We start from the raw sequence: 23,621 nt of genomic DNA on the forward strand, positions 1-23,621 counted from the left end.
CGGTATTTGCTCCCCTACATTCCATATTTTCTTATCTAAGTTGGCCCGAATCAGAAGCTTAAATATAATCACCGTAGATTTCCAAGCCCAACGCAAAGCATACCATACCATACTAGTATTGCAACTGTGTTGATTAAAATTTTTTGCAAGCAACGTGGCTGTAAGCCCAAAACGAGGGAAATACTTGAGTACGTAGGAGGATTTAGAATCATTCTATAAATAATGATGTGTAGAAATAGTGCACGAGAAACTCCCAATTAAAAGGGAAAAAGTTAACGGGTGAGAATTGAGAAAAAATATATATATTCAGTATGTGGAAGAAGCAAAAAGGGCCATATAAGTTACTCATGCAGTAACCATTGCAGGTCCAGACTCGTACTAAAGGGAAGGAAGAAGGCAAAAAAGGAATAAACAAATATAGTACTAACCGGTACTGTTCTTAGGCATCAAATGGATCTATCATCGATACGAACCCAATCTTATTCCCAATCTCGTAAAAATTATGAAAAGGGGGAGTTACAATTACGGTTACAATAGTGACGATGACAGACAAAACTATGCCACTAGAAGAGAGAACATTTCATCAATCCCCTCTCCAAAATTGAAACAATCCTATTATTCGACAGTGATAGATGAATGAAACTATCGTGTCTTGTCTTCAACCCATACATATCAACAGTTTGGTTTTGAATAGATGGTTCCTTAATTAGAACCAACGTTTATGGTGGAAATTAAGTTAAAATTTCAAATGCCAACATAATATATACTTAACTACCGTTGGGGCATGAAGTTGACCTTGGCCCAAAAATTCATGACTTGATAATCCCAAGTGCCGCAGCTTGAAGTGACACGGAGTGTATGACATCGCCAATGTGAAGACTGTGTTCCCCCATTGGGATTCTCCTAATCCCAGACCTATCCACTACACTTAGGAGCTTGCAAACATGAATATTCACTCTCACTCTCTGCTCAGCCTTGCCATGCACATGCACCTTCTTAAAAGCCACGAGTTGCTTCTCTAATGCCCAATGCCCAGCACCCGCTGGCGGAGCAGAGAACACTAACAGTGTGTGAGTCCCATCTCTTGATCCCACATTCTTCACGTCCACCTCAAGGGTGATCGAGAGTTTCCCACACCTTGCATGTGTCACTCTAATCGCTTTGTTTGAAAAGTTGGTCACATTTGCATGGCGGTGTCCATTCAAGGGAATTGACACCACTGTGGGGGCACTTGCTATTGTATGAACAAAGTGTGTGTAACTCAATCCATGTCCAAATGGATACACCACTGCCCCATTGTAGAATCTATACGTTCTTCCTGGGTATCCTTTTGATTTGCTTGCTCTCATTCCCATATTTGTCATTGACAAGTTTCTTATGAACTCCTGTGGGTACCATGTCACTGGAAGCTTGCCTCCTGATACCAAAACATGTGTTATATCAACAGGTTTGTTATACTATCTTCTTACTATCTAGTATTAAATAAAAAAAAATTATTATCTTGAAAATATTTAAAAATTTTTATCTAATAATTAAGAGAATTTGTAGGAATAAAGAAATGGAGGATTTAGAATTATTAATGTTATATTAATTTACATTTGATGTAATCTGAAAAATAAGGAGTGTCATTTTGTGATAAACAGACAAACCCGGGTTAGCCGTTCCAAACAGTAAATCTGCAATGGCAGCACCACCAGCTTGGCCCGGATAACCAGCCCACAAGATGCCAACAACTCGAGGGTCATTCTTTGCAAAAGTGATATCCACAGGCCCACCAGACATTATGACCAAAATAGTTGGTCCTTTTGAGGCAGCTGCTACTTTTGAAACAAGGTCTTGTTGGTGCCCAGGTAAAAGCAAGCCAACCCTGTCCCTTGTTTCAGCTTCAATAGACTGGTCCAGGCCCATCACTAGGACGGTCGCATCTGCTTGACGGGCTGCATTTAGCGCAGGCCCAAACTGCTTGTCATTAGCACAAGCAACTTTTTCACAACCGAACTGGTGAATAGTCCGGCTATATCTTCCTATTCCTTGTAAGGGGCTGGTATATCCGCAAGCAATACCTAGGTAGAGACCAATTAGAACCGTTTTAGACAAACTTTTAGGCCATAAAGATAGTTAGAAGTAGAAAGAGCGTACAACTTATTTGGACTTGGGGTTTGGAGCTTCCCTCCCTTTCTTACATGATGGGGTTGGATCAAGTTTTCAAAATCTAAATGACTTGATAACAAAAAAATAAAATAAAATTGGACTTACCCGCATAATTTCCAATCATTGTAACAGTGGCATTGGAATTGGGCCCAATGACGGCCAAGGTACGGTAACGCTGTGGGGAGAGAGGCAAAGTGGGACCATCATTCTTAAGGAGCACAATTCCTTGTCTGGCAGCCTCGAGAGCGAGCTCTTGATGGGTCGGTTTGCACACATCTTTTGGGCCCAAGTTGCCATATGCCTGAGTCGATGGCTCTCCATCAAACATCCCTAACCTCATTTGGACAGTTAGTGTGTTTACCAAAGCACCATTCACATCAGCTTCGCTTAACAAGCCTTTTTTCACCGCTTCCTGCGTGTGCGAACCTAGGAAAGGCCCACAGTCCAAATCCAAACCTGTAACATTATCAAACAAGAAAACTATCTCATGTAAATTGATATCATACATAACACTGTACATTAATAATATTTTTTTGACGAAAAACAATCTAAATTTCAATTCTTTAATCAATGTCCAACCATTGATTAACATTTATTTAAATTTTATCTTTTTAAGGGGTCAATGTATGTAACTAACCGGCTTTAATGGCATCGGCAGCAGCTTCTTCTGGCGTTGATGTATAGTGTTGGTTACCGTAAAACACCCCGACAGAGTCACAGTCTGATACAATGTACCTAAGGAAAGCAAAAGATATATTTAATTAGTTTTTAGGTTGAGATGATTCCTTCACTGAGAAGGTAACCATATCCTATGAATGAGCAATTATGAGTTTACCCATCAAGATGCCACTGCCCACGAACTGTTCTCTTCAGGAGGTTGGGGTCAGCGCAAGTGGGGACTCCATTGACCTGATTATAAGAACACATTACACTCGCTACTTTCCCTTCGTTCACACACATCCTGAATGGCACGTCGAATGTGTCCTCTATGTCCTGTTTACTCACCTGCACATTAGCTTCTAAGTCAGCTCTTACTCAACAAACACCTTGAATTAGCAAAGCCAGTGCACTTCAATTGAAGGCTCAACTGAATTGTCATCCTGCAAAGCTGTGCTATCCATCTTTCTTCCCATTATGTTATGTTTCCCACAATAAAACACTAAAACTGCTTGTACAAGTGAATATAATACACAATTCTCTTCTAAATAAATAATAATAATGCAAATCATACCATGACATTGTAAATTATTGTATGCATCAGTCATGTTTTTCTTTTTTCAATTTTCTTAATCTCAACTCTTGACATTAACTATGCACAAGTTGATGTGGCAAGAATTGAATCACGTGGATCAGGTTATCATTGATAAGTTGACCAATTCTAAGCAAGTAGGGGAAAATAAAGCACTGTTATCTGATGTGCAAATCCAATCATCTGAGTCATACTTAGTCTTTTTATCCATTAAATTTAATAGAAGTATCCAAAGACAGAAAACAGTAAGATAAAAAAGGAATGCACCGAGGACCTTCAAATCAAAGACTATACAAAAGTGCCAAGTTTGAGAAATTTCTTCGAGGAGTGATATGATCTGTGAATGAGTGGTACCGTTAAGAAGATTTCCAATTTTTCTATAACATTAAATTTCAATTATATGGAAATTACATATAGTCATAATAATATGGAAAACTTACACTGCATTTCTTTTATTTTAAAAATGCTAAATTTTAGCATTTATTTTGATATAAAATTTGATAAAAATATTTTTATTACAAAATTTGTCTCATTACACATAAATCTTTCTATTTCTTAAACTTTATATAAATACATTATAATTAAAGAGTATATAAGAATAATATAAAAAAAAAGGTACCTCCGCGTTAAAGTGGAAGCGATCCATGCCATTCCAATTATCGAGGTCGTAAGCCGTAAAGTGTTTGCAACAAGCAGCAACCTTCAACCGGTTACGGTCTGTTCCCTGTAGGCCTCTGACGTAACTAGCAGCATATGTACCGGCTAGCACAGGGTCCTCACCGGGAGTTTCCTGTCCACGGCCCCACCTTGGGTCCCTGAAAATGTTAACGTTTGGGCTCCAATATGTGAGCCCTGCTGTTCCACCGTTGTACATTGCCCTTGCTTCGTCCGAGACTACCTGCGCATTAACACCCTCCAATCCATTATGTATTATTATTATTTACTTCACTAACTTTTCTCTGCTTCAATGTCACTTTTGGAAAATTGTGACTTGGCATGATGTGCAAGTTGTTCAGTAAAAGGAGGACAATAAGCTGCCCCCCCCCCCCCACAGACAATGATATGCAAGTTGAACTGAACCAATCACTGATGAGTAAAACACAAATATTAATATTTTTATAATAATTTTTAGTTACATAACTCATTTTATCATACATTTTTAATCATAAAAAAATTATAAGAATAAAGTTTCTTAAAGGAAAAATATTTCATAATCTCGTTAGAAAAACATGACCTCCATCATTATTTGGTTATAGAGAAAAGGATAATTAAAAGGTAACGTTTTCGTGAACAATTATGTCTTCTGGGGAACAATAATAAAACGCGACTTAGTGTATTTGATAGGATTTTTAATAAAAAAATATATTTTTAAAATATTTGAAATTGACTTAAAAATAAAATTATAAATATTATTATTATTAAATTCTTAAATTCAGTCATTGTATATACAAAGTTACTAAAAGATTCTTCCCACCCCTAGCCCGTGAGCAGAAAAGTCAAGCAACATAATTAAATGAATGGCTACCTCGCCGTGCACAATGCACGGTGTTCCATAAGTATGAGCGGCTACAGGCACAAGTGTGGCCTCACACTCGTACTCCATTCTTATTACTGGTAATCAATAATGTTACAGATATACTTCAAAATGTCACTTGTACCACACTTAATAACTTCTGATTAATAAGTATTAGTTTTTTTTTTTTTTTGAAAAACCAAGGGTGTGATTAACACACACATCTTCTTATAGAATTCTCATATGATTTTTTAAATTTATTTCAAATACATTGGCGGTGTAATTTTTTTTAATACATTTCTATATAAACAAATAATATTTACATATATAAGTTTTGTTGTTAAATAAATACATTATAAATTGGTTAATTATATATATTCACTTCAGTTAATTTCTAGAGAAAATTTTATATGTTTTTTTTCTCAAAAGTAAATGTCTATTTTATTAAAAAAAACTATTCGATATTTACTTTTTAAAGAATTTAAAATTATTTAATTAGATGTTTCTAATATTTTCATACTATTTGTCCATAGAAATACAACTAAAACCCCCCATAATTTAGCCATAAGTAAGTAATAAGTATTCTCATGTATGGTAACTAAATATTAAGTTTTCGGCCCAGGCCACAGAGCAGAAGTAGAGTACTATGATGGTAACACCACTTAAAAGAATCTCAGCAAAAACGAAAAGAAAAAACAAACCTTGACTAAAAGACATCAAAGCAAAAAAGTCAAGGACTTTAACTGAGGAGATAACATACAAAAATGATCGTAATTCATTTTATATTGTTGAGCTTACTTTATAAAAACATAAATAAAAAATTAACCTACATTATACATACTTTATATATATTTCTATAGTTTTTGTCCATTTCAAATTAGCTTTACTAACACAACTACATGTACTAGTATAACAAAAAATCATTAAAAAAATGATAAGAAAATTGTTTGATAATGCAAAGAACAGCATAATTAAATCTCACCCGTCCAATTGCCTCCCACAAAGAAGCATTGAAGGAAGAAGCGGTGGTGATGACTTGAGGGAAGCTAGTAGCACCGGGGAACTTGGCATTAAACTTGGTTCCAGGACCCACATTTGAAACTCCATGGAGTGCTTCAGACCACCACTCATAGCCTTTGATCCCAAGCCTTGGAACCGCCGCGGCATTGTTCACTAGAAGGTTAACCTTCTCTTCCATTGTCAACCTTCCAATGAGGTCATTTACCCTCTCTGGTATCGCCAGTGACACCTTGCAAAATGGCATGTTCTTCGTGGTGCCATCTTTTGGGTAACATGCAAATGGGTCACGTGCCTCCCCATTGTGCCGGAAAAGCCCCAAAAGGAGCAGAAGGAAGAGCGCAATGAGGGGTGAGGACGTTGTAGCCATTTGGGCAAAAAGAGAAAATAATGTTAGCGGCTATCAAAGTAAAGAGTGGAGGGAACATTATATATATAGAATAGGTGAGGTGATGTCCAATTATACAAATGACACTGTACGATGATGATAATGACGACGTAATTGAGAGAGCTATCTAGTTGTTAGTCCCTTTTATGATTGGATATATTTTCCATTACTTTTTTTTTTCTTTAACTGCGTTAAGAAATGAAGCAAGTTGCCTTGGGTTGGTAAGATTTCAATAAAGTGGGTCATTAACTAAAAGAATTCAATCGGTGCTGATCTTATTTAACAAGTTAACAACCTACGAAATAGACCAGCAGGATTTTCATCGCATGTTGTTAAGGAAATTTTCTAATTTCATTCATTTGACTTTATAAAATGTTTCTTTTAATCATTGCCGTGTCCTCTATTATTGTTAAAACATTATTGGTTCGAGTTAAAAATAAAATAAAAATATGTATTATATAAGGGTCATACATAATAAATGTTGTGTTTTTACTTGTTCATAACAACCATTTTTAATTTATTGCTTATTTGGACTATTTAAAAAAAGGTTGTTTGTTATTGCAAATATCTTTTAAGAAGTTGGTATACATAAGTGATTTAAAAAAAAAAACAAATTCAATCAAACATCCACTTATTTTTATTTTAAAATTGATAATCTAAGCACTTTATCTGGGGTCAAGCTTATAGGCAAAAAGTACAATTAAAATCAAGCCTACACAGTACGTACAACTTTTTTACTTACAGATATTCATACACCCCACGCCAAGAGTTCTAAAATATTCTTTTGTAATAATATTCCTGTCGCATTTCATAGGCGGTTATAGAAATTGTGCTCCTTTTACTATATATATATATATATTAGGGTACATTTGTTTCATCCGTTTTCACATATAATTTATCTTATTAAGAATTCGACTCATCGAGAATTCTAAAATATATAATGTTGACTAAAAATAATAATAATTGAGATTATATTTTAAATTAACCATTATAATCTGCATTGTTGTCTCTAAAATTCATTATGCAGCGTAACTAGAGGAGCCTAATTTACTTATCAAACACTAATAATTGTGGCATAAAGGGCTATTTTAATTAGATACACCAAATTGCCTTTTCTGGAGGTAATGTTTTCCATTGCTTTTCTGGGTCTTTCAGTTACACGCCTGCCAAGTACGGAACATTTTGGCTAATGAATTGGTTAGGTGATAGAGTTGGATGAGATATTATGCCTTAAAAGCCAAAAATTGATTCGGCGGAAGGAAAAAAAGAGGAAGAAAAATGCTGAGAAAGCAGCATTTATCACTTAATGGCTAATGTTTATGGAAAGTATTATTAACTTGCTCATTTTTTTTCCTCTGCCAAATATCTCAGATGTGGAAAGAATAATTGACATGCTTGCTGAAATCCATCAAATGTATCAAAGCGTGCGAGTCAAGTCATTGTTAAGCTAGTTACCAAGATTCAGCTAATAGATTTCACCCTTTAAGTCAAGCTGTTAACTTTGTGCAAAGCTTTTGAAAAATGGGTTGAGTATAGCACACATTATTCAAGGAGTAAATAAAGGAAGCATGGGTTGTATTGCAAGAAGTTAATATTAGAGTTCAAGAGTCCAATTTTAGAAGCAAGGCTAGGCATAGAGCTTTTCTGGCTCAGATATTCAAACCCAGAACTATGCATGGTGGATGATTGGAAAACTTACATCAAGACAGCGAAAACTTAACATAATTTATATAATGGCATCAACGAAATAGAAAAAGGAAAACATTACTTTACGAAAACAAAAAGATAAGCATTAGAATGAATGAACCTCGTTTTTTCTATCTTCCTTTTATGAATAAATATTGGCCTGGTAAGCTAAGCTAAGAGCTTAAGAAAGTTGTTACAAAGGACCTTACATTAGTCACATAAATAATATCACCTTTCGCGGCGACGAACAAGAATTTCCCTTGCAGGTAGAGGCCAATTTTATGAAAATACTAGATCTCTAGTTGTTGCTTTTAGCCACCTAGCTCGAGTTGATTCCTACAACTTTTTAGGTGAACGTATAAAAATTACTGAGAAGGTTAATAAATTGGTTATCAACGTAGTGTTTAGGAGATCTAATCACTTATCTTTTTGGGTCAATTTTGTGGCTTCCTATAATTTTCTAGACATATAGGAGGAGAAGTGTAGCGGTACTATGTCCGCACGTGTTTTGATGGATGGACACAAAGAATGGGAAGAAATTAAGAAAATAACCACTTGTATGTGGGTGGTCATTTTCTGACAAAAGAACATTAATGAAAAGCATTGTTAGGTTTTCTTGGGAAGGCGTCCATAATGTATTGCAGAAGTTTTGTCTGCTTTCTTCCGCCACCGGACCCATTTCTCATTCATGCTTCTAATCTTTGTTCCGAATCTTACTATTCTTTCCTGTAAGATCGATTTCTCTTTTGGGTTATTAAACCTAACACAACAACAGAAAGAAATAGTTAATAAAGCCTTTTCCATATTCTGAAGGAAAGATCCCTCATTATATTATAATACAAGGAATATTTTGTTTTGGTTCAAGTGGTCCACACTATAACACATTTTTATATTGATTGCATTTGGGTTGCCTCTGCCCCAGTTCACTGTATTTGTTTTATAAGTGACACAAGTTGCTGTGTCTCAATGGATTACAACACAACCCCACACGATAAGCTCCTCCTGAGCGTACTGATTACTGATTCGTTCACTCACTGCAGATATCTGGCGTTTCAAACCCAAACAAGACCAGTTAAAGAGAAATAGAAAATAATACAAAAAGAGAAGCACCGGAAATTCACAACCACTATCACTATACTATCATCTTTCAGGCTCAAAAGGGCTAATTACTGCCCTGGTAGACCCACACCTTGAGAATAGGCTTCCACGAATCAAATTTAGTTAAGCTTATGTAGCTTTAATTTAAATGTTATTGAAATACGTTTATAATTTCGCAATATTGGGTTTGCTTGTTGTTACTAAGTATGTGTTTGGTTTTGCATTCGAAAAGGTTAAACGTGTATCCTTACTCAGTAGTTTTTGCATAAAAAACGTGCATATGATTAAAATTGACGTTCCAAACATGCGCTAACTAGTAGCCTACAAGTATACCTGATGAATGATATCATCTATTGGGCACACCAAATAGAAATCATATTGAACATAAAAAAGTTACCAAGAATTTCATCATAAAGATATAACTAAATGCGAATGATTTTAAGCAAGAGTTCGCAGTTGAAATAATGGTAAATGATTTGTAAATATACTTGAAGGCTACGTTTGACCGTATACTCCAATTGATCATACATCGGTTGGCATGCACTTCCCTTCTTGGACTGTTACTGTTATTATTGTATCATGCATGTAAATATGTCCGCAATCTGGTAGCACGATGGCGCATTAGTACCAAAAAGAGTTAGCTTCTTTAATTTCTTGTTCTTCTGTTGAGCGATTACTAACAAGTCCTAACTTGTAGACGTAATCAATCAGCATTGTTGAGAAGCTCCAAGATAAAGAGAAGTGTACAATAGTTGGCAGGATTTGTATAAGAATTTGCATGCACAATGTTACCACATCGCGTAATTAAGGCATGGTTTTCAAGGATCTAGACTTCGATCATACCATTAACAACCATGCTCCTGTGTTAGTAACAACACCAACATATCATGTTAATACTTCACATGCTTTTTATGTTAAAATTTTGTATTTATTTATTTCATGTCTAAAACATTTGCAAATGTTGGTAAAAACAATAATTTCACATGACCTCTCATGTAAAACTCTAGTAAAAAAACTCATTTAGTCATTGGCAAGTGATTTTAGAACGCTGACCCTCTTTTGATTTTTGTTTTTTAGTCCGTCATTATCTATTATTTTTTTAATCGACGATGATATGATTAAAGTTCAAAAGATTGTCATACGATAAGAAAACCATATCATAACAAAAGCAACTCTGCAGTATTACAAAATACATTTTTGTAACACACAGCATGCTTGTTTAAAGACAACTGTATAAAAGGTAACACAAAAAGTTAAAACAATTCTTAAACTTCATCACCAGTAATCTTATGTTTGAAACTATAAATCTCTTGAAAAATAAACACTTCTACTTCTTCTTCTTCTTTTGGCTTTATCAATACTATAACAACTCAACGCTAACTCCATTTTTTCAGTCATTGGAAGATAGGAATTGGGGAGGAGGATGTGGATATTTTCAAGACACGGGATTCAAACGATCATCTTATATATAAGATACTAAGTCTCAGCACTTGAACTATACTTTGAGGTTGGTGGTAACTCAGTTCGTAAGAATGTTTCTGTTAACCAACCCGAAGTTTTACAGCCAGTTTTCTAAAAAAAGTTGTAACCCAGCCCAGAATGGTATCACATCACGTTGCCCTGCAAGAGCTGGGAGCATATATATATGATCCATGTCCCTTTTGCAATTGGAGCGCTAATCACTAGAAATTAATACCGGATCCAAAAGTGATTTTTGTAAACATCGGTAAAGACTCTAGTATATGGTATGCCCATGACGTGGATTAATATATTCAAATATAAATATGCACAAGTCTGATTGCAAATAATATCTGGTTCTTTAAGCCAAATAAGAGAAACAAAAATATGGTGAAGATTCACATTCTCGTTCTTCCATTCTCGTGTCTTTGTGCTCTAACCTACCATTAAATATAAAATTCAAACATTCATGCTTTCAATTAGCGACGGTACATAAAGCAATAAGGCAGCATTCATGTTTTTTAATACTCTTGTGAAAATGTTATCGTTTATATATTGTTATCTTTTACTTTGCCTTTATTATTAAAAAAAATTCTCAAGTGAAGTAAGAAATATTATCTTACTTCACTGTCCAACTTTTTTGAATTCGTCATTGCTTTCCTCACTTTTAAATTTTTATTCAAGTACATAATGGACTTGTGTATCATTGGCTTGTTCGATTAGGATAAAAATAGATGGCAATCCACTTAGTTAGTGTTCCCACTAGGGTTTAAAGTAGAGGGGCTGGTGGTGGTTTAACAAATGATGGGATCATATAAACGATGAACTACGGGGATATATGATAAGCAGTTGACGCAGGAGAACTTGTACCTAATTGTATTATGATGAATGGGACCTTACTCTTGGTGTAAAAATGAAGCAAACATAGCTAATGGTAATGGAGCCCCCAAATTACCAAGTACCAGCAATTTTTTCCCTTGGGTGCTCTGTTTCTCATATATACAACTTTTCGTGTGTACGTGTGGGCGTGTTTCTTATACTCTGTATTAGCATTGATTCATTTTACTTGTGCAGATATCAGGTTGACGTCCCATCAGGCCCACTTTTTCGGCTGTAGTTAACTATCTTGACGCTCAACAGCTTTGTGGGCCGTTAAATATGTTGGGCCTAAGTCGGTTTCCGTCCAATTATTTAATTTTATGCTTTTTCAATATAAATAAATAAATAAATAACTGACATCAGAAAGCTAAATTTAATTGATAATTAGAGAGATAATTAATTAGTCAAGGAAATGATAACTTGCCATTGGAAAGGTTTGCTTTCAAATATAAGGAAAGGAATTAAGGTTGGATTAAGATATCATTACATGTGAAGGAGTTGATGAAATCAATATGGTAATATTCTTTTCACTTGTAATCCTGTCATTGTTTTTGCTAACTTCTTTAATTGGTGTTTTGTGTATTTGTTAAATTTCTATTGTCGTTTTTAATTTCTTCAGTTACAATAGAGAGAGCGCTTCAATCCATTTGAGCTTGTCTAACTAGTATTAATTTGATGAGTTATTGCTTGGTTTCGTGAGCGTTTAAACTTTACTTACACATTTTAATATTTGATTTGGTATATGCTAGTCAAAGATTTAATTGTCAAAGACCGTGTTCCTAAACGAGAGTTAGTTGGCTACAAATGCAGAGGAGATCAAATCTTCTCGGGCGATAGGGGTTACCACTTACTACAATTCTACAAGAATAAAACTTTTAATACGTGTAAAATAAGAAAGGAAAAACAATATAATTTCGATAGTGTCTGCAAACAATGAAACGATATTATGTTATATAATAAAATGAAATCTATGTCAACCGGGTTCTAAATGTAATTTTTAATTAAATATTTAAAAGCTTATTATGGTAATATTTTATGAGAGTACGTATAGAATTGCTTTGTACACAAACTACCATATCCTTCCTCACTTTCTTTTTCCCAATCGGAATGAAACTGAAAGTTCTGATGTTTTGAAAAATACTAATAAATATTCTCAAGATATTAATTAAAAAATTTAAAATTAAAATTATTTAAAAAGTTTGCAATACATTTCTACTATGATTTTTAATACAATTATGCTGTAATTTTTATTAAAAAATACTTATATATCACTTTATAACTATCGTTTTCAAAACGCATTTTAGTAAGATCCATAGGTTTTATTTATCTTTTATTTAGTTTGACTTGATATAGAATGACATCTCTAGGTAGATAGGGAGGAGGTGCTTCCAAGCTGATGATATAAAGGATAGAAGTAATTTCATCGAAGTTATATGTCAAAAGGACAAAAAGTTCTTAGTATTCGCTTGTTTTATCTTGTCTTGTATAAAAGCAATGCCAATAAAAAGTGAAAAGCAAACATTCGTAATAATATCACATTCTTTCAAGTACGTTTAAATAAAAAGTTAAAAAAAAATACAATTTATTAGAAAATATATATAAAATAATTTTTTTATGATTTTAAGATAAGAATCATCTTTATTTTTAAATTTTTACACATAGAATATACATTAAAAAAATCGATAATACACCTGGTACGTGTGACAAACTGACACAAGTTACTAAGAAATTTTGTATCATGTCGGTGTGACTTCGCTTCAAGGCGTAATCGTGACTTGACTAAATCTTCCTGAATCGTGTTCCTTTCGAGTATCTTGCCCTGCATCATGATCAACGCAGGACAAACCTGAATTAAAAATTCATCTAATTCCTTGTCATTGTTCTGGCTCCGAAAGAAACTCTATCAGACCCCTCTTAACATTCATGTTTAATTCACGTTGGTATACATTCCAACTTACAACAAAAATAAACCATATATGAAGTCTCATAATTTATATGAACCCATGAACTGTGCTCATTAAAAAGTTCAGGAACATAAAGCAATGTTCTAATCTAATCCCATGAGCTTTAGGCTTTGCTAAATTCAGTGACATCAAACACAAGAACAGGCTCCATCACATTCTTTCACCTTAGCATATACATACATAATTAAGTCCCGCCTGCACTCTCTTAGAAATTAAATAAAAATAAAAATAACACCCCATAAAGCAACATTTCACTAGTTTAACCATATATTTAATTAAATTTCTGAACCACTAAAACTCTTTAGAAACAACCAACGAAGCATTTTTCTCTTAACCTTCTTCTCCTTAATAGTGTCCAAGCTAGGCTTCCACCCTTTCCCTGATAACTGCCTACTCATATATTCAGGCCTCCCTTCAATCGTTTCTTGTAAAAGCTCAGAAAAACCGTACCTCTCTTCCACATTCTCCACCTTTAACATTGCAGCATCCCCAATTGAGGCATTCCCTGGATGGAATAACCGTGCAAACCAAGGAAGAAAGCCAGAAGAACGCATGAGATAGTTAGAATGCAAAGCAGAATCAACGATCAAGATCATGCGTCGACTATCTTCACTACTCAATCCCACAGGCTTCCCTGGCTTCACTGGAAGCATTACGTAGGTTTTCTTCATCTCAAGCTTCTTGTCAGCTGGTAATGGTGTTGGCCTTTTCTGGTTCACAGCTGAATGGAACTCAACCACCACCTGTTGTGGGTGCTCCAACATGAGCTCTGCCACCGTTAGTGGTTCGTCAAATTGTTGAACCGAACCGTCCCAATACACTATTTTCCCCGTGCCATCTGAGCCACGAAATGATATTTGGTTTCCCATGACTATTAGGTTTCAGTTGTAGAGGATGTGAATTGAGTTATATTGTGGCTGTGGTAATGTACGTAAAAAAAATGATGTTTGTTAAACCGCTCCATCTTGTGAAGGATATAATGGTGGACTTGGTGGTTTGATTTGGCTGGGTCGTTGGCTCTGAGGTGAGTTACAAGTACATTACTTCACTTTTTTTGACTTCGAATTTGGCTGCCTCCCATATTTATTAATTTATTAAATTTAAAATATAAGATTCTCGACTTTGATGTGTGTTTTTTCTATTTATTTAGATTGTGGGTGGATCTAGTATGGCCTTGAGTTTGATAGGTGGTGACGCCGTTAGAGTGTTCTTAATATTGCCAAGTCTATTTACCTAACGGGAAAATTAATTCAAGGAACCGTTCAACTACAACTACGTCAAATAATTTGATTCGGTTATTGTTGTATGTGACGCAGTGTAATTATATTGAACTCTCCAATTAATGTGCCTTTTTTTTTCTCTTGTGTTTCCCTTTCTCTATTGTTAATGACGGTTCTAACTTAATTAAAGGAAAATTAGGTTGCTTGTGGGTTGTATTTTTGTAACACCGTGACCTTTTCGCTTGAGTGGGAATAAAAAAGTACACGTATTCACCGATTCACTTGCAGCTAGAACAGCCCAATGTTGCTGGATGCAATTAATTTGATGTACCATGCATGGTATATAACGTGAAATATGAGGAATTAATTTGCTTGCTTGATTTCATGAAGGTAGCACGCGATTTGCATGTAAAATTCATTGGAAAAAGCTTCGTTGAGATTTATGCTGTAATAATGACGGATAATAGTAAGATGTAAAAGGGTTAGATTCATATGTATGTTTTCCAGTTCAAAGAAAAAGAAAAACAACTTCCTATATACGATCTAGAAAATTTGAAAAAAGAAATCTTTATTTTTTCTATCAGTCAAATTACTTGCTCTCATTCTAACTTTTTTCGTGTCAGCAAAAAAATGCTAAAAGTGCAAAAGTTATCATTACAACAACAAATTAACAAAAAATTAAAAAAAATGACCATTCAAGGAGAAAGGTTAAAAATAAGAATAATATATATTATTCACATAACATTTTTTATAGCATTATTTTTTCTCTATATATCTCTTCATCATATAAATCATCCCAATCTATATATCTTTCTTTAAAAACTTTTTCAGCAGAATGGTAATATGTAAGTTTTGTTCAACCCTCGTGAAGATAGCTCCTGCAGTGTTTTTTTTTTTAAAGTCTTTATAACTTCTGAATAACCTCCTGTATGAAAAACAAGATTTGAGGTACGGTTCAGTTGGCAATTTGATTTTTATACAAGCAAATTTTCATTGCTATGAAATATATTGGGAAAATCTCGTGCCTGGGTTCAAGGTAACTTTTGGATAACAATTAACAACAAACAACTTAGAATAAAAAAGTGCTTTCCTCAATTTGGGGGAGCTAGATGTTGCATATTATACCCATCAAACCTAACATTCATGTGATATATTGGTAAAATCTTACTAACAATTGAAGCAACTAAAGAATGATGACAATCATTGCAAACCGACGGTCATAGGGACATGTCACATGCCCGCAAAATCATTACAGTTCTGCTAAGATTATTATAATTATTTCATCAAATACAACAATTTAAAATATTTTGGCTAGTTTCTCGTGCTATAAATAATATACAATTTGTTTATTTTCTCTAAATAGAATGCAACAAAATAGATTAGAAATAAAATAAATAATTTGGTGTCACTTTGATAAACTCAAAGGAAGAAGCTCAATGTGGTTCAATCCAAAACTAAGGTTGCTAATGGGCCAGTGAGTTAGAGTTTCAAAGTGATGGGGATACTTGCAAAACACATTCTAGGTACAAATCAAGATACAGTAACAGAGTTACATTAAGTGATAGAATCTATATTTTGGCTAATGACTCGAAATCAGGATGACTAATAGTGAAGATACTATAGTAGGTTTGCATAGTACAGTCCAGCTTTGCTTAATGTGATTAATGCATCATAAAAAGTTATGATTCCTTAGAGTTATATGGGTAAGCTCTTAGTTGTTATCTCATACATTGAGCTAAGTATAATAAGTGAAAAGTGCAAGTGCATGGACCATAACATACCTTAGACCATGTGTTTAGCCCAATCTAAATTTTACGTTGTTAAATTTGGACTCTCTTAAATTGCTCCAAAATAATATACAAATAATTTAACAATACAACTATTCTCAAGAAGTATGATTTTGAATTACTAATTCTTTATTCATTAAAAGAATAATAAAAATAATCAATTTTAATTTATCAAAATAATTACGTACTTCAATAATCATTGTCGTTGTCATCGTTAAAATGCTAGAGTGGTATTTATTTATTTTTCTTGGTCAATACAATTATACATTTTATAATTAAGGACAGGGGGTACCATTTGGTATGGGCCGTAATCACGATCAAAAAGAGTATGGGCTGTAACCTTTTCTAAGCTTTGTTTAAAACACTTCGGCCGTTGAGGTTAGTTCTTGACTTAGTAATGTGTTTAACAAGATAAATAAATTTCCGACTTTAAAAAAAAAAAAGAAAACAAGATGAATAAGTTAGTTTTAATTGACTTACAAGTTTGATTTATTAAATTAAATTTATTATTTAACGATTTTATTTTAATTACTTTTTGTGTTTTATAATATATATTTTTTAAAATGTTACTTTATATAACGTTTGAATTTTTAAGTTCATAATTTTCATTATGTTTTTTCTTAATTTTTTAATTATAAAACTCTTTATACATACATTTTTATAATCATTTTTTAATAATGTAACATTATCTAAATTATAATATTAATACATTTGGATTAAATATATAATCAATATACATATTATATCATTTTATACTTATTAGTTGAATTAAACACACCCTTAATTTATAAATTCCAATAAATGATCCAAAAAGGAATTCTTTAAACTCTAATAAAAAATCCACAAAAAATATTTTAATTTATTTTGAGAGTAAAAGGCCCAATTTGTTTCTTAAAAAATCATTTGATTCAATTTGATCTTTAACAAAATATTAAGAGTATTAATATAGAGGGAATGTAATCCTAAAAGCATCTTCAATAGGAGGTGATATTTAACCACATTTTTTAAATAAGCAATCGTTGTTCTTTAAAAAAAAAAAACTGACGTGAAGAGTATAATAATTATAGTTATTTAATTAAGCAATCGTTACTTTAAAAAATTGTGGGATTGAGTAATAAAATTTGAAATAAAAGTAAATGTTATAATATATAAAAATACGAAATAATTTATTGTAGAACGCATTTAGTAGAATTTTTATTATAAATTTATAATTTTTCAACTTTTACATTTATATCATATTACTCTTTTTACTATAATAACGTTAAATTTTTTTAAAAAAATAATGATTGTCAAAATTGATCACAAAATTCCTCTAACCAGTGATGTGGGATGTATATCAAAATCATGAAAGGTTTCATTTGTTAAATTTGAGAATATAAAAAATATTCCTCGCCAACGAACTATTGTATTAAAATAACGATGTTAAACAAAGAAAAAAAGGAATACACACAGATGCAAAGTGTGTATAATGAAGACGATTTTAAGATTATAATTGTGGGGTAAATTCCTTGACACACGAAGAAGATTCAGAAATTGTATCCAAAACGGGATTCCATCGTGCCTTGTTCCTGGGCCTTGGAGTACATGCAGGGAAAACGACAACCTCGTTTTCTCCGTCCCTTTCCCTTACAAGTGACTGTGAAACCTTTGCGACGTTATTCCCACTCACGCTCTTTCTATGGCCACTCTGTTTCTCCGCAATCGCCATCTCAAATTCTGTAGCCTTGTAATGGACCCTAGTCACCGGCAACAGCAAGTAAACTTTCCCCGCCCCAAGCTCCTCATCGGCGCGTAAGGCCGAAACGCGTCCTGTTCTCCGGAGTTCGTCCACCGGAGTAATGACGTGGCCCATTTGTTCGATCATTAGCTCAGCGGATTTCGCGGGTAGCTTGATTTCCCGAATGTTCCCACTGGTGTCCAACAGTATCGCGGTTTTAGTACCCTTTCCACTCTTCTTCAAACTATTCTCAATACTAACACTTGAGACACAAGAACAAGAAGTGCTGTTCCCCATCGAATGCAATGCTTTGCTTTGGTGGTGAACGGTGAAGTGTTGCGTTGTGTGTATTGTTATTATGGGCAGTAGAGAAATTAATTGAAACTTAAGGTTGAAAAATGAGTCAACGCAAAGAAGGGAGTGACGGAGAAGTAGTGTCAAGAACGCGGACCTTTATTTTTTTTCGATTTTATTAAAAAGATAAAAATATTTTTGAATGTTTAAAAGCAATCATTAATAAATGACTTAGATATTTAAAAAATATATTTACGGATGGGGTTATAAGAATGAATAAATTCGTGAATTTGTCAGTGAGTGGGAGGTGAATACGTGGGAGTTTTCTTGCCATCCATTATGATATGCGAGTCAGATTCCAATTTTGAACGAACAGGGAACAGTCGTGGCTACCAGAATTGAGAATGAGGCCAAAATTCATATCTCAATTTAATTTGATTCGGCAGTGCGCTTTACAGTGCTAACATTGCTCTTTGCTCTGCCTGCCTCTCGACTCATATATTTTATATTTATAATTTATTTTCTAAAAAAATATATATTTAATAATGTTTAAAGATACACAATATAATATTTTTTTAAATAATAAAATATCATAAAATTTATCACGAATAAATTCTTATTATGTATCTAAAACACACGATAACAAATTGTTTTTATAAAATTATACTTATTCATAAAATTTTCAATATATCATTAACATAATTTTAAAAAAAGTATCATTCTCCCAGAGGGTTCCAAACGGTTGACTCTTCTCGACACCGTGACATTCATATCAGAAGACCTTGTTCAGGCAATAGTTGACTACCTTCCCCTTCGAAATACCATCTAGTGTTCACCTGTGACAAATACCTGAGTGAATCGCGTAAACAGATATTAAGGCAAGACAAATTATAGTCTTGTAATGAAAAACATATAACAATTCATTAATAAAAAAAAAGAAAAAATATTATTTCTTTTTCTATTTATTATTTTGAAAATATTATATAAATTAAAATTTAATTGTTTTGTTACAATTATTTAATAATTTTTTAATGACAAATGCCAACCAATAACTTTAAAATACTGGTTAAAAAAAATATAAGTGAAAAGTATTTATTAAAAGCTGTTGTTAATGTTACTTTTTTGGTGATTTTTAATTCATCTTAAGATTATTTTTAATGAAAACATTTCACTTCTTCTTCGTAATAATTTTTTTTAAAGTACCAAGATACATACAATAAAAAAATTAATAAACGGAAAAATTTTATTAAAAAAATATAGCATTTAATATTAATGTGTAGTTTTCAAATATCTTATTTATTGTGCTTCAAAATTTTTTGATATAGGAAAAAACTATTAACAACAGTAATTAATACTATCTTAAACATTTATATAAGTAAATAAATATAAATGAATTTTTTTTCTCTCTTTAGACAAATAAAAAATAATAAAGATAGTATAAAAAAATGGGTAATGTAATAACGAACACTTGAGAGGGGAGAAAGACAGAGTTGTATATTTTTATTGTTTAAATATAATATCAATTTTGTTAATATACATTTAAAAATATTGAATTTTTATTAAAATTAATATTTTCTTTTTATATCCTTGATGCAATAATTTTTTTAATAAAAACTCATGTCTTTTTTATTTAAAATCAACTTTAAGAAGTTAATGTTAACATATATTCTTTCTTTCTTTTTAAATTTTTATAATATTTTTAATTAAATTATAGAAATTGATAAAAATAATAAAAAATTGATATATTTTTTAACATTATATGATAATAGTATTATCCTTATTTAATATAATAAAAGTTATGTGTTTGTTGATGCTATATTTCTGTTGACAGTTCTGTAAGAACTGAAGGTGGGAAATACTTAGCCCACAATAAATATACTGCTCATCTTCTTCTCTCTTTTGTCTTGTGGCCTTCATCTCTCCTGTCGCTTTATGCTGAGTTCATACCAATGCTAGTGAGTAAGTAAATTTGATCTGTATCCTTATGGACAGAGATTAGGCAACTGTCATTTTACATACGTGATGTCTCAAATATTACAGTTTGTGATTGGAACATGTATATAACAAAGGTTTCCAATGGTTAATTGAAGGGTTAGTCCTCAGACCTCTCCACTCAGAATGTTTAACAACTTCTTTGTGGTAGATGATACGCTGTTGGTTTTCTTATTTTTGGCGTGTTTCAGTTCTTGTCAACTTTTTGGCACCTTTCAAGTACTATTAGTTCACTTCATCTGGAGGTAGCAAAATGAGTTAGTTGCACCAATTCCCTTTGCATACGTACGGTAAATTTTAATGAATCAAGTAAAAAAAAAAGAAGAAGTTAAGATCAATTTAATTTGACAAAAAATTAATATTTTGTGCTTACTACTAAATTTGCATTAAACTTAGTTGAATTGAGCTAAATAAATAAATAAATAAATAAATATATAAACTTGTTACAGGATTTATAAGTTTGAAAAAGTATTTTATACTTTTTAAAATTAATAGCTAATTTTTTTTAATATCTTAAAAATTAAAAAGTATTAATTTTTTTAATTAAATTATTAAATATACTATTTATTAACATATAATTAACGTGACAATTATTTCACATATAAGAGAAGAAAACTCTAATTATAAAAAATATAGTAAATTTTATAAAAAATATATATTTAATTTAACCTCAATTTTAAATTTTAAATTTTGTCGAACTCTAACGTGGTTCCTTGTTTTTTCGGACACATGATTTCCTCTCAATCGGGTCGTGAAAAATTAATATAGAAGAGTTTTTATTTCATACACATTTGTAAAATGTCTCACCTCTAAACCGAAGCAATTTCCACTTATGACTCAAAATTGCCACACATTTTCCTCTCTTATTATATTTGCTTTGTACACAAAGCAAGCAATCTAATATTTAGGTAACTATAGACTTAAAGGATAATAAAAGTGCGAGTAAGCTCCAGAAGACTGAAGAACGTGATAGTGGTACCTCTTAAAGAATCCATAACCATGAGATCCCAAGACCAAGGTATCAGCCTCAAGTTTCTGAACCGCACTGCATATCACATACTTTGCATCTCCGCACCCAATTACTCTCTCCATTTTGATCTGCACACGCCCATTTTCACATGATATAAGAACAAATAAAAGGATAAAAGACAAAGATAATAAAGAGAGGCCTACATTGGTGGTGTAAGTTCTTGTAAATATTTCCAGCTCTTTCCATTACTGAATTAGCCAAATCCTTGCCGTGTTTTTCCACAGCTGAAACAAAATAACTGGGAAACATGTTCCCTGCAAAACATCAAATGATCTAGACTGAAATTAGTCAAATATGGAAATATGCCTTAAGAGTAATAAATTAAGTAACATTGGGAGTAGGAAGAAGTTAAAACATGCAACATTGAAGGAGTGAAGAAGAGGGGGTGGCTTGACGTAAAGCAGCACTAGTTTAACGTTTGGGGTGTCAGCAATTAGGTTGGTGATGCACCAAAACAGTGCAAACATGCTCTCCTGGCTCGCATCCACACCCACCATTATCTTTCGCTCTTTTGTCGTCATTTTCCTCAACCCAAAAAACCTGCTTCTGTCCTCCAACTTCTATGTTTGTCCTGTCTTAATTGTAGTTGATGAGAGCACATAAGATTTCGTGGATAACTTATCGATTGTAGTTTTGAGATTCAACAATGATATTTACTTATACAGTTTTTTAATAAATATACAGTTGTATAAATATGAATAGAAATTTAGTTTTATAAATAAAATTTTACACACATTTATAAATTTAATTTGAATTGGATTATTTTAAAAAATAAAATAAAATTTGACTTACTAAAATATTTTTTAAAAAAAATTAATATAAATTTTATAGTTTATATAAAAATATGATCTTCTTGTATTAGTCTAAGTCTAAAAATTTTTACACTCAATCTAAATCTTTTATTTAATTTATATTTAATAAATTATAATTTATTACTTTATTAGTGTGAGAAGATACTTCTTCATATATATATATATATATATACTATTACTGGCCGGGAGCCCCTTATATCATAACTCAGATAGAGAACAATAACACTTTTTAATACTTTAAGAACTTTTTTATTTTTCCTTTTCTCTTGGATGGACAGACGCACTTCTTGTCTTTACATCCAATTTCAAGATATTTCTTCTTACAAGCTTTGGTGAATTTTGATCTTTCGTTCATTACATCAGAAATGAATAGATGTGTCCTGCAAAGTTTATCAAGAGATTCTAATGTCTTCTGATAGATTTGGCCAAGGCTTAGATTGGTTAAATCTTGTCCTTGGACAGCATTGTAATCATTGGCCAAGAGATTCTATTCTTGAGGAAGAGAGGCAATATAAGTGTTTTTTAGACTAACATTATTGTAATCACTGAGAAGATAGAAGATTTCTACCATCCTCTTATGATGTCTTTCTAAATCACTTTTCTTCAATGAACAACATCTCATCTCAAAATATTCTTGCCTGATTTTCTTATCATAAAGATCCATGTCACCCACAAATTATTGATGTAGGCTCTAAGAACTTGGCGGGTATTTCCCAGTTGATGAAACTGGTCTTGTTTTACATTGCCAAGGTTATGGTACCATTCTTTAAGGGTGACAGTCATTCTGCAACAAAATTCTTCAATGACTTTATATGGATTTGCATCTATTTTCATAAATTAAGTGTCTAACCAAACTCCAAAATCAAGCAATCTTTTTCTCCAGTGTTGTGGAGAAACATCATCAAAGGTAAAATAAGGGCCTCCATTGATCTTAGATCCTTTTCTTTCTCGTCTGTTGATTTTTTTTTCTTCTTCTTCAGGTGAATCATAAAAAGATCTTCTTTGATTACTGGATTGTGCTGTGTTTACCATCAGCACCTCAGTAATGTTAGTGAAGTTTTCTTCTGAGGATTTTATTTCTGACAATTCTGATTCACTCTGGATTCTCCAATTGTTGAAGATTCATAAGATTCTTCATGAAATCCTTCTTCAGTAGTTGAGGATTCATGGGATTTAGTCCCCTCAGATAAACTGGAACTAGAATCATCAACTTGGTCATCTTCTTCGATTATTGCACCTATGAAATGTGTTTTTTCTTGATTTTCTTTTGATGACTTCTTTGGTGGAGATTTTTCATCATCAGAAGAACCAAAACTTTTTGTTTTGATTGTTTTTGAGGAAGAAATATTCATCTTTCCTTTTCTCT

The 23,621-nt window shown here is 32.5% G+C and overlaps 4 protein-coding genes across 5 annotated transcripts; all 4 read right to left on the bottom strand.

The window, feature by feature from the left end:
* Positions 1-809: 809 nt before the first annotated feature.
* LOC113863361 (probable beta-D-xylosidase 2) lies at positions 810-6,300 on the bottom strand. The gene is made up of 7 exons (XM_027496917.1): positions 5,896-6,300; positions 4,020-4,298; positions 2,987-3,156; positions 2,789-2,886; positions 2,257-2,607; positions 1,650-2,063; positions 810-1,417 (listed from the first exon to the last, which is right to left on the bottom strand). The coding sequence occupies exons 1-7, from the start codon at positions 6,298-6,300 to the stop codon at positions 810-812; spliced, it is 2,325 nt and encodes a 774-aa protein (XP_027352718.1).
* Positions 6,301-13,678: 7,378 nt separating this feature from the next.
* On the bottom strand, positions 13,679-14,272 carry LOC113863850. The gene has a single exon (XM_027497604.1). It carries the CDS (start codon positions 14,270-14,272, stop codon positions 13,679-13,681), a length of 594 nt encoding a protein of 197 aa, XP_027353405.1.
* Positions 14,273-17,876: 3,604 nt separating this feature from the next.
* Positions 17,877-18,425, bottom strand: LOC113863794. Its single transcript, XM_027497509.1, has one exon. It carries the CDS (start codon positions 18,422-18,424, stop codon positions 17,897-17,899), a length of 528 nt encoding a protein of 175 aa, XP_027353310.1. The 5' UTR covers position 18,425; the 3' UTR covers positions 17,877-17,896.
* Positions 18,426-21,412: 2,987 nt separating this feature from the next.
* On the bottom strand, positions 21,413-22,008 carry LOC113863599. Of its 2 annotated transcripts, none has more exons than XM_027497236.1 (3): positions 21,799-22,008; positions 21,587-21,667; positions 21,413-21,511 (listed from the first exon to the last, which is right to left on the bottom strand). In XM_027497236.1, exons 1-3 carry the CDS (start codon positions 21,962-21,964, stop codon positions 21,441-21,443), a joined length of 318 nt encoding a protein of 105 aa, XP_027353037.1. In that variant the 5' UTR covers positions 21,965-22,008; the 3' UTR covers positions 21,413-21,440. The 2 variants fall into 2 exon arrangements, with proteins under 2 accessions (XP_027353037.1, XP_027353036.1); XM_027497235.1 differs by having other exon boundaries at positions 21,587-21,697.
* Positions 22,009-23,621: the final 1,613 nt, after the last annotated feature.

Source organism: Abrus precatorius, unplaced genomic scaffold, assembly GCF_003935025.1.
Source record: "Abrus precatorius isolate BTA unplaced genomic scaffold, Abrus_2018 Scaffold3, whole genome shotgun sequence".
Taxonomy (NCBI): domain Eukaryota; kingdom Viridiplantae; phylum Streptophyta; class Magnoliopsida; order Fabales; family Fabaceae; genus Abrus; species Abrus precatorius.

Excerpts from the sequence above, each read along its gene's own strand:
- LOC113863361 (XM_027496917.1), bottom strand. The coding sequence starts at position 6,300 with ATGGCTACAACGTCCTCACCCCTCATTGCGCTCTTCCTTCTGCTCCTT. Across the intron at positions 2,064-2,256 it reads AATGATTGGAAATTATGCGG|GTATTGCTTGCGGATATACC; the intron begins GTAAGTCCAATT and ends GTCTCTACCTAG. Across the intron at positions 1,418-1,649 it reads GTTTGGAACGGCTAACCCGG|GAGGCAAGCTTCCAGTGACA; the intron begins GTTTGTCTGTTT and ends TTTTGGTATCAG.
- LOC113863850 (XM_027497604.1), bottom strand. The coding sequence starts at position 14,272 with ATGGGAAACCAAATATCATTTCGTGGCTCAGATGGCACGGGGAAAATA.
- LOC113863794 (XM_027497509.1), bottom strand. The coding sequence starts at position 18,424 with ATGGGGAACAGCACTTCTTGTTCTTGTGTCTCAAGTGTTAGTATTGAG.
- LOC113863599 (XM_027497235.1), bottom strand. The coding sequence starts at position 21,964 with ATGACGACAAAAGAGCGAAAGATAATGGTGGGTGTGGATGCGAGCCAG. Across the intron at positions 21,698-21,798 it reads TCACTCCTTCAATGTTGCAT|GGAACATGTTTCCCAGTTAT; the intron begins GTTTTAACTTCT and ends GATGTTTTGCAG. Across the intron at positions 21,512-21,586 it reads CAAGAACTTACACCACCAAT|ATCAAAATGGAGAGAGTAAT; the intron begins GTAGGCCTCTCT and ends GGGCGTGTGCAG.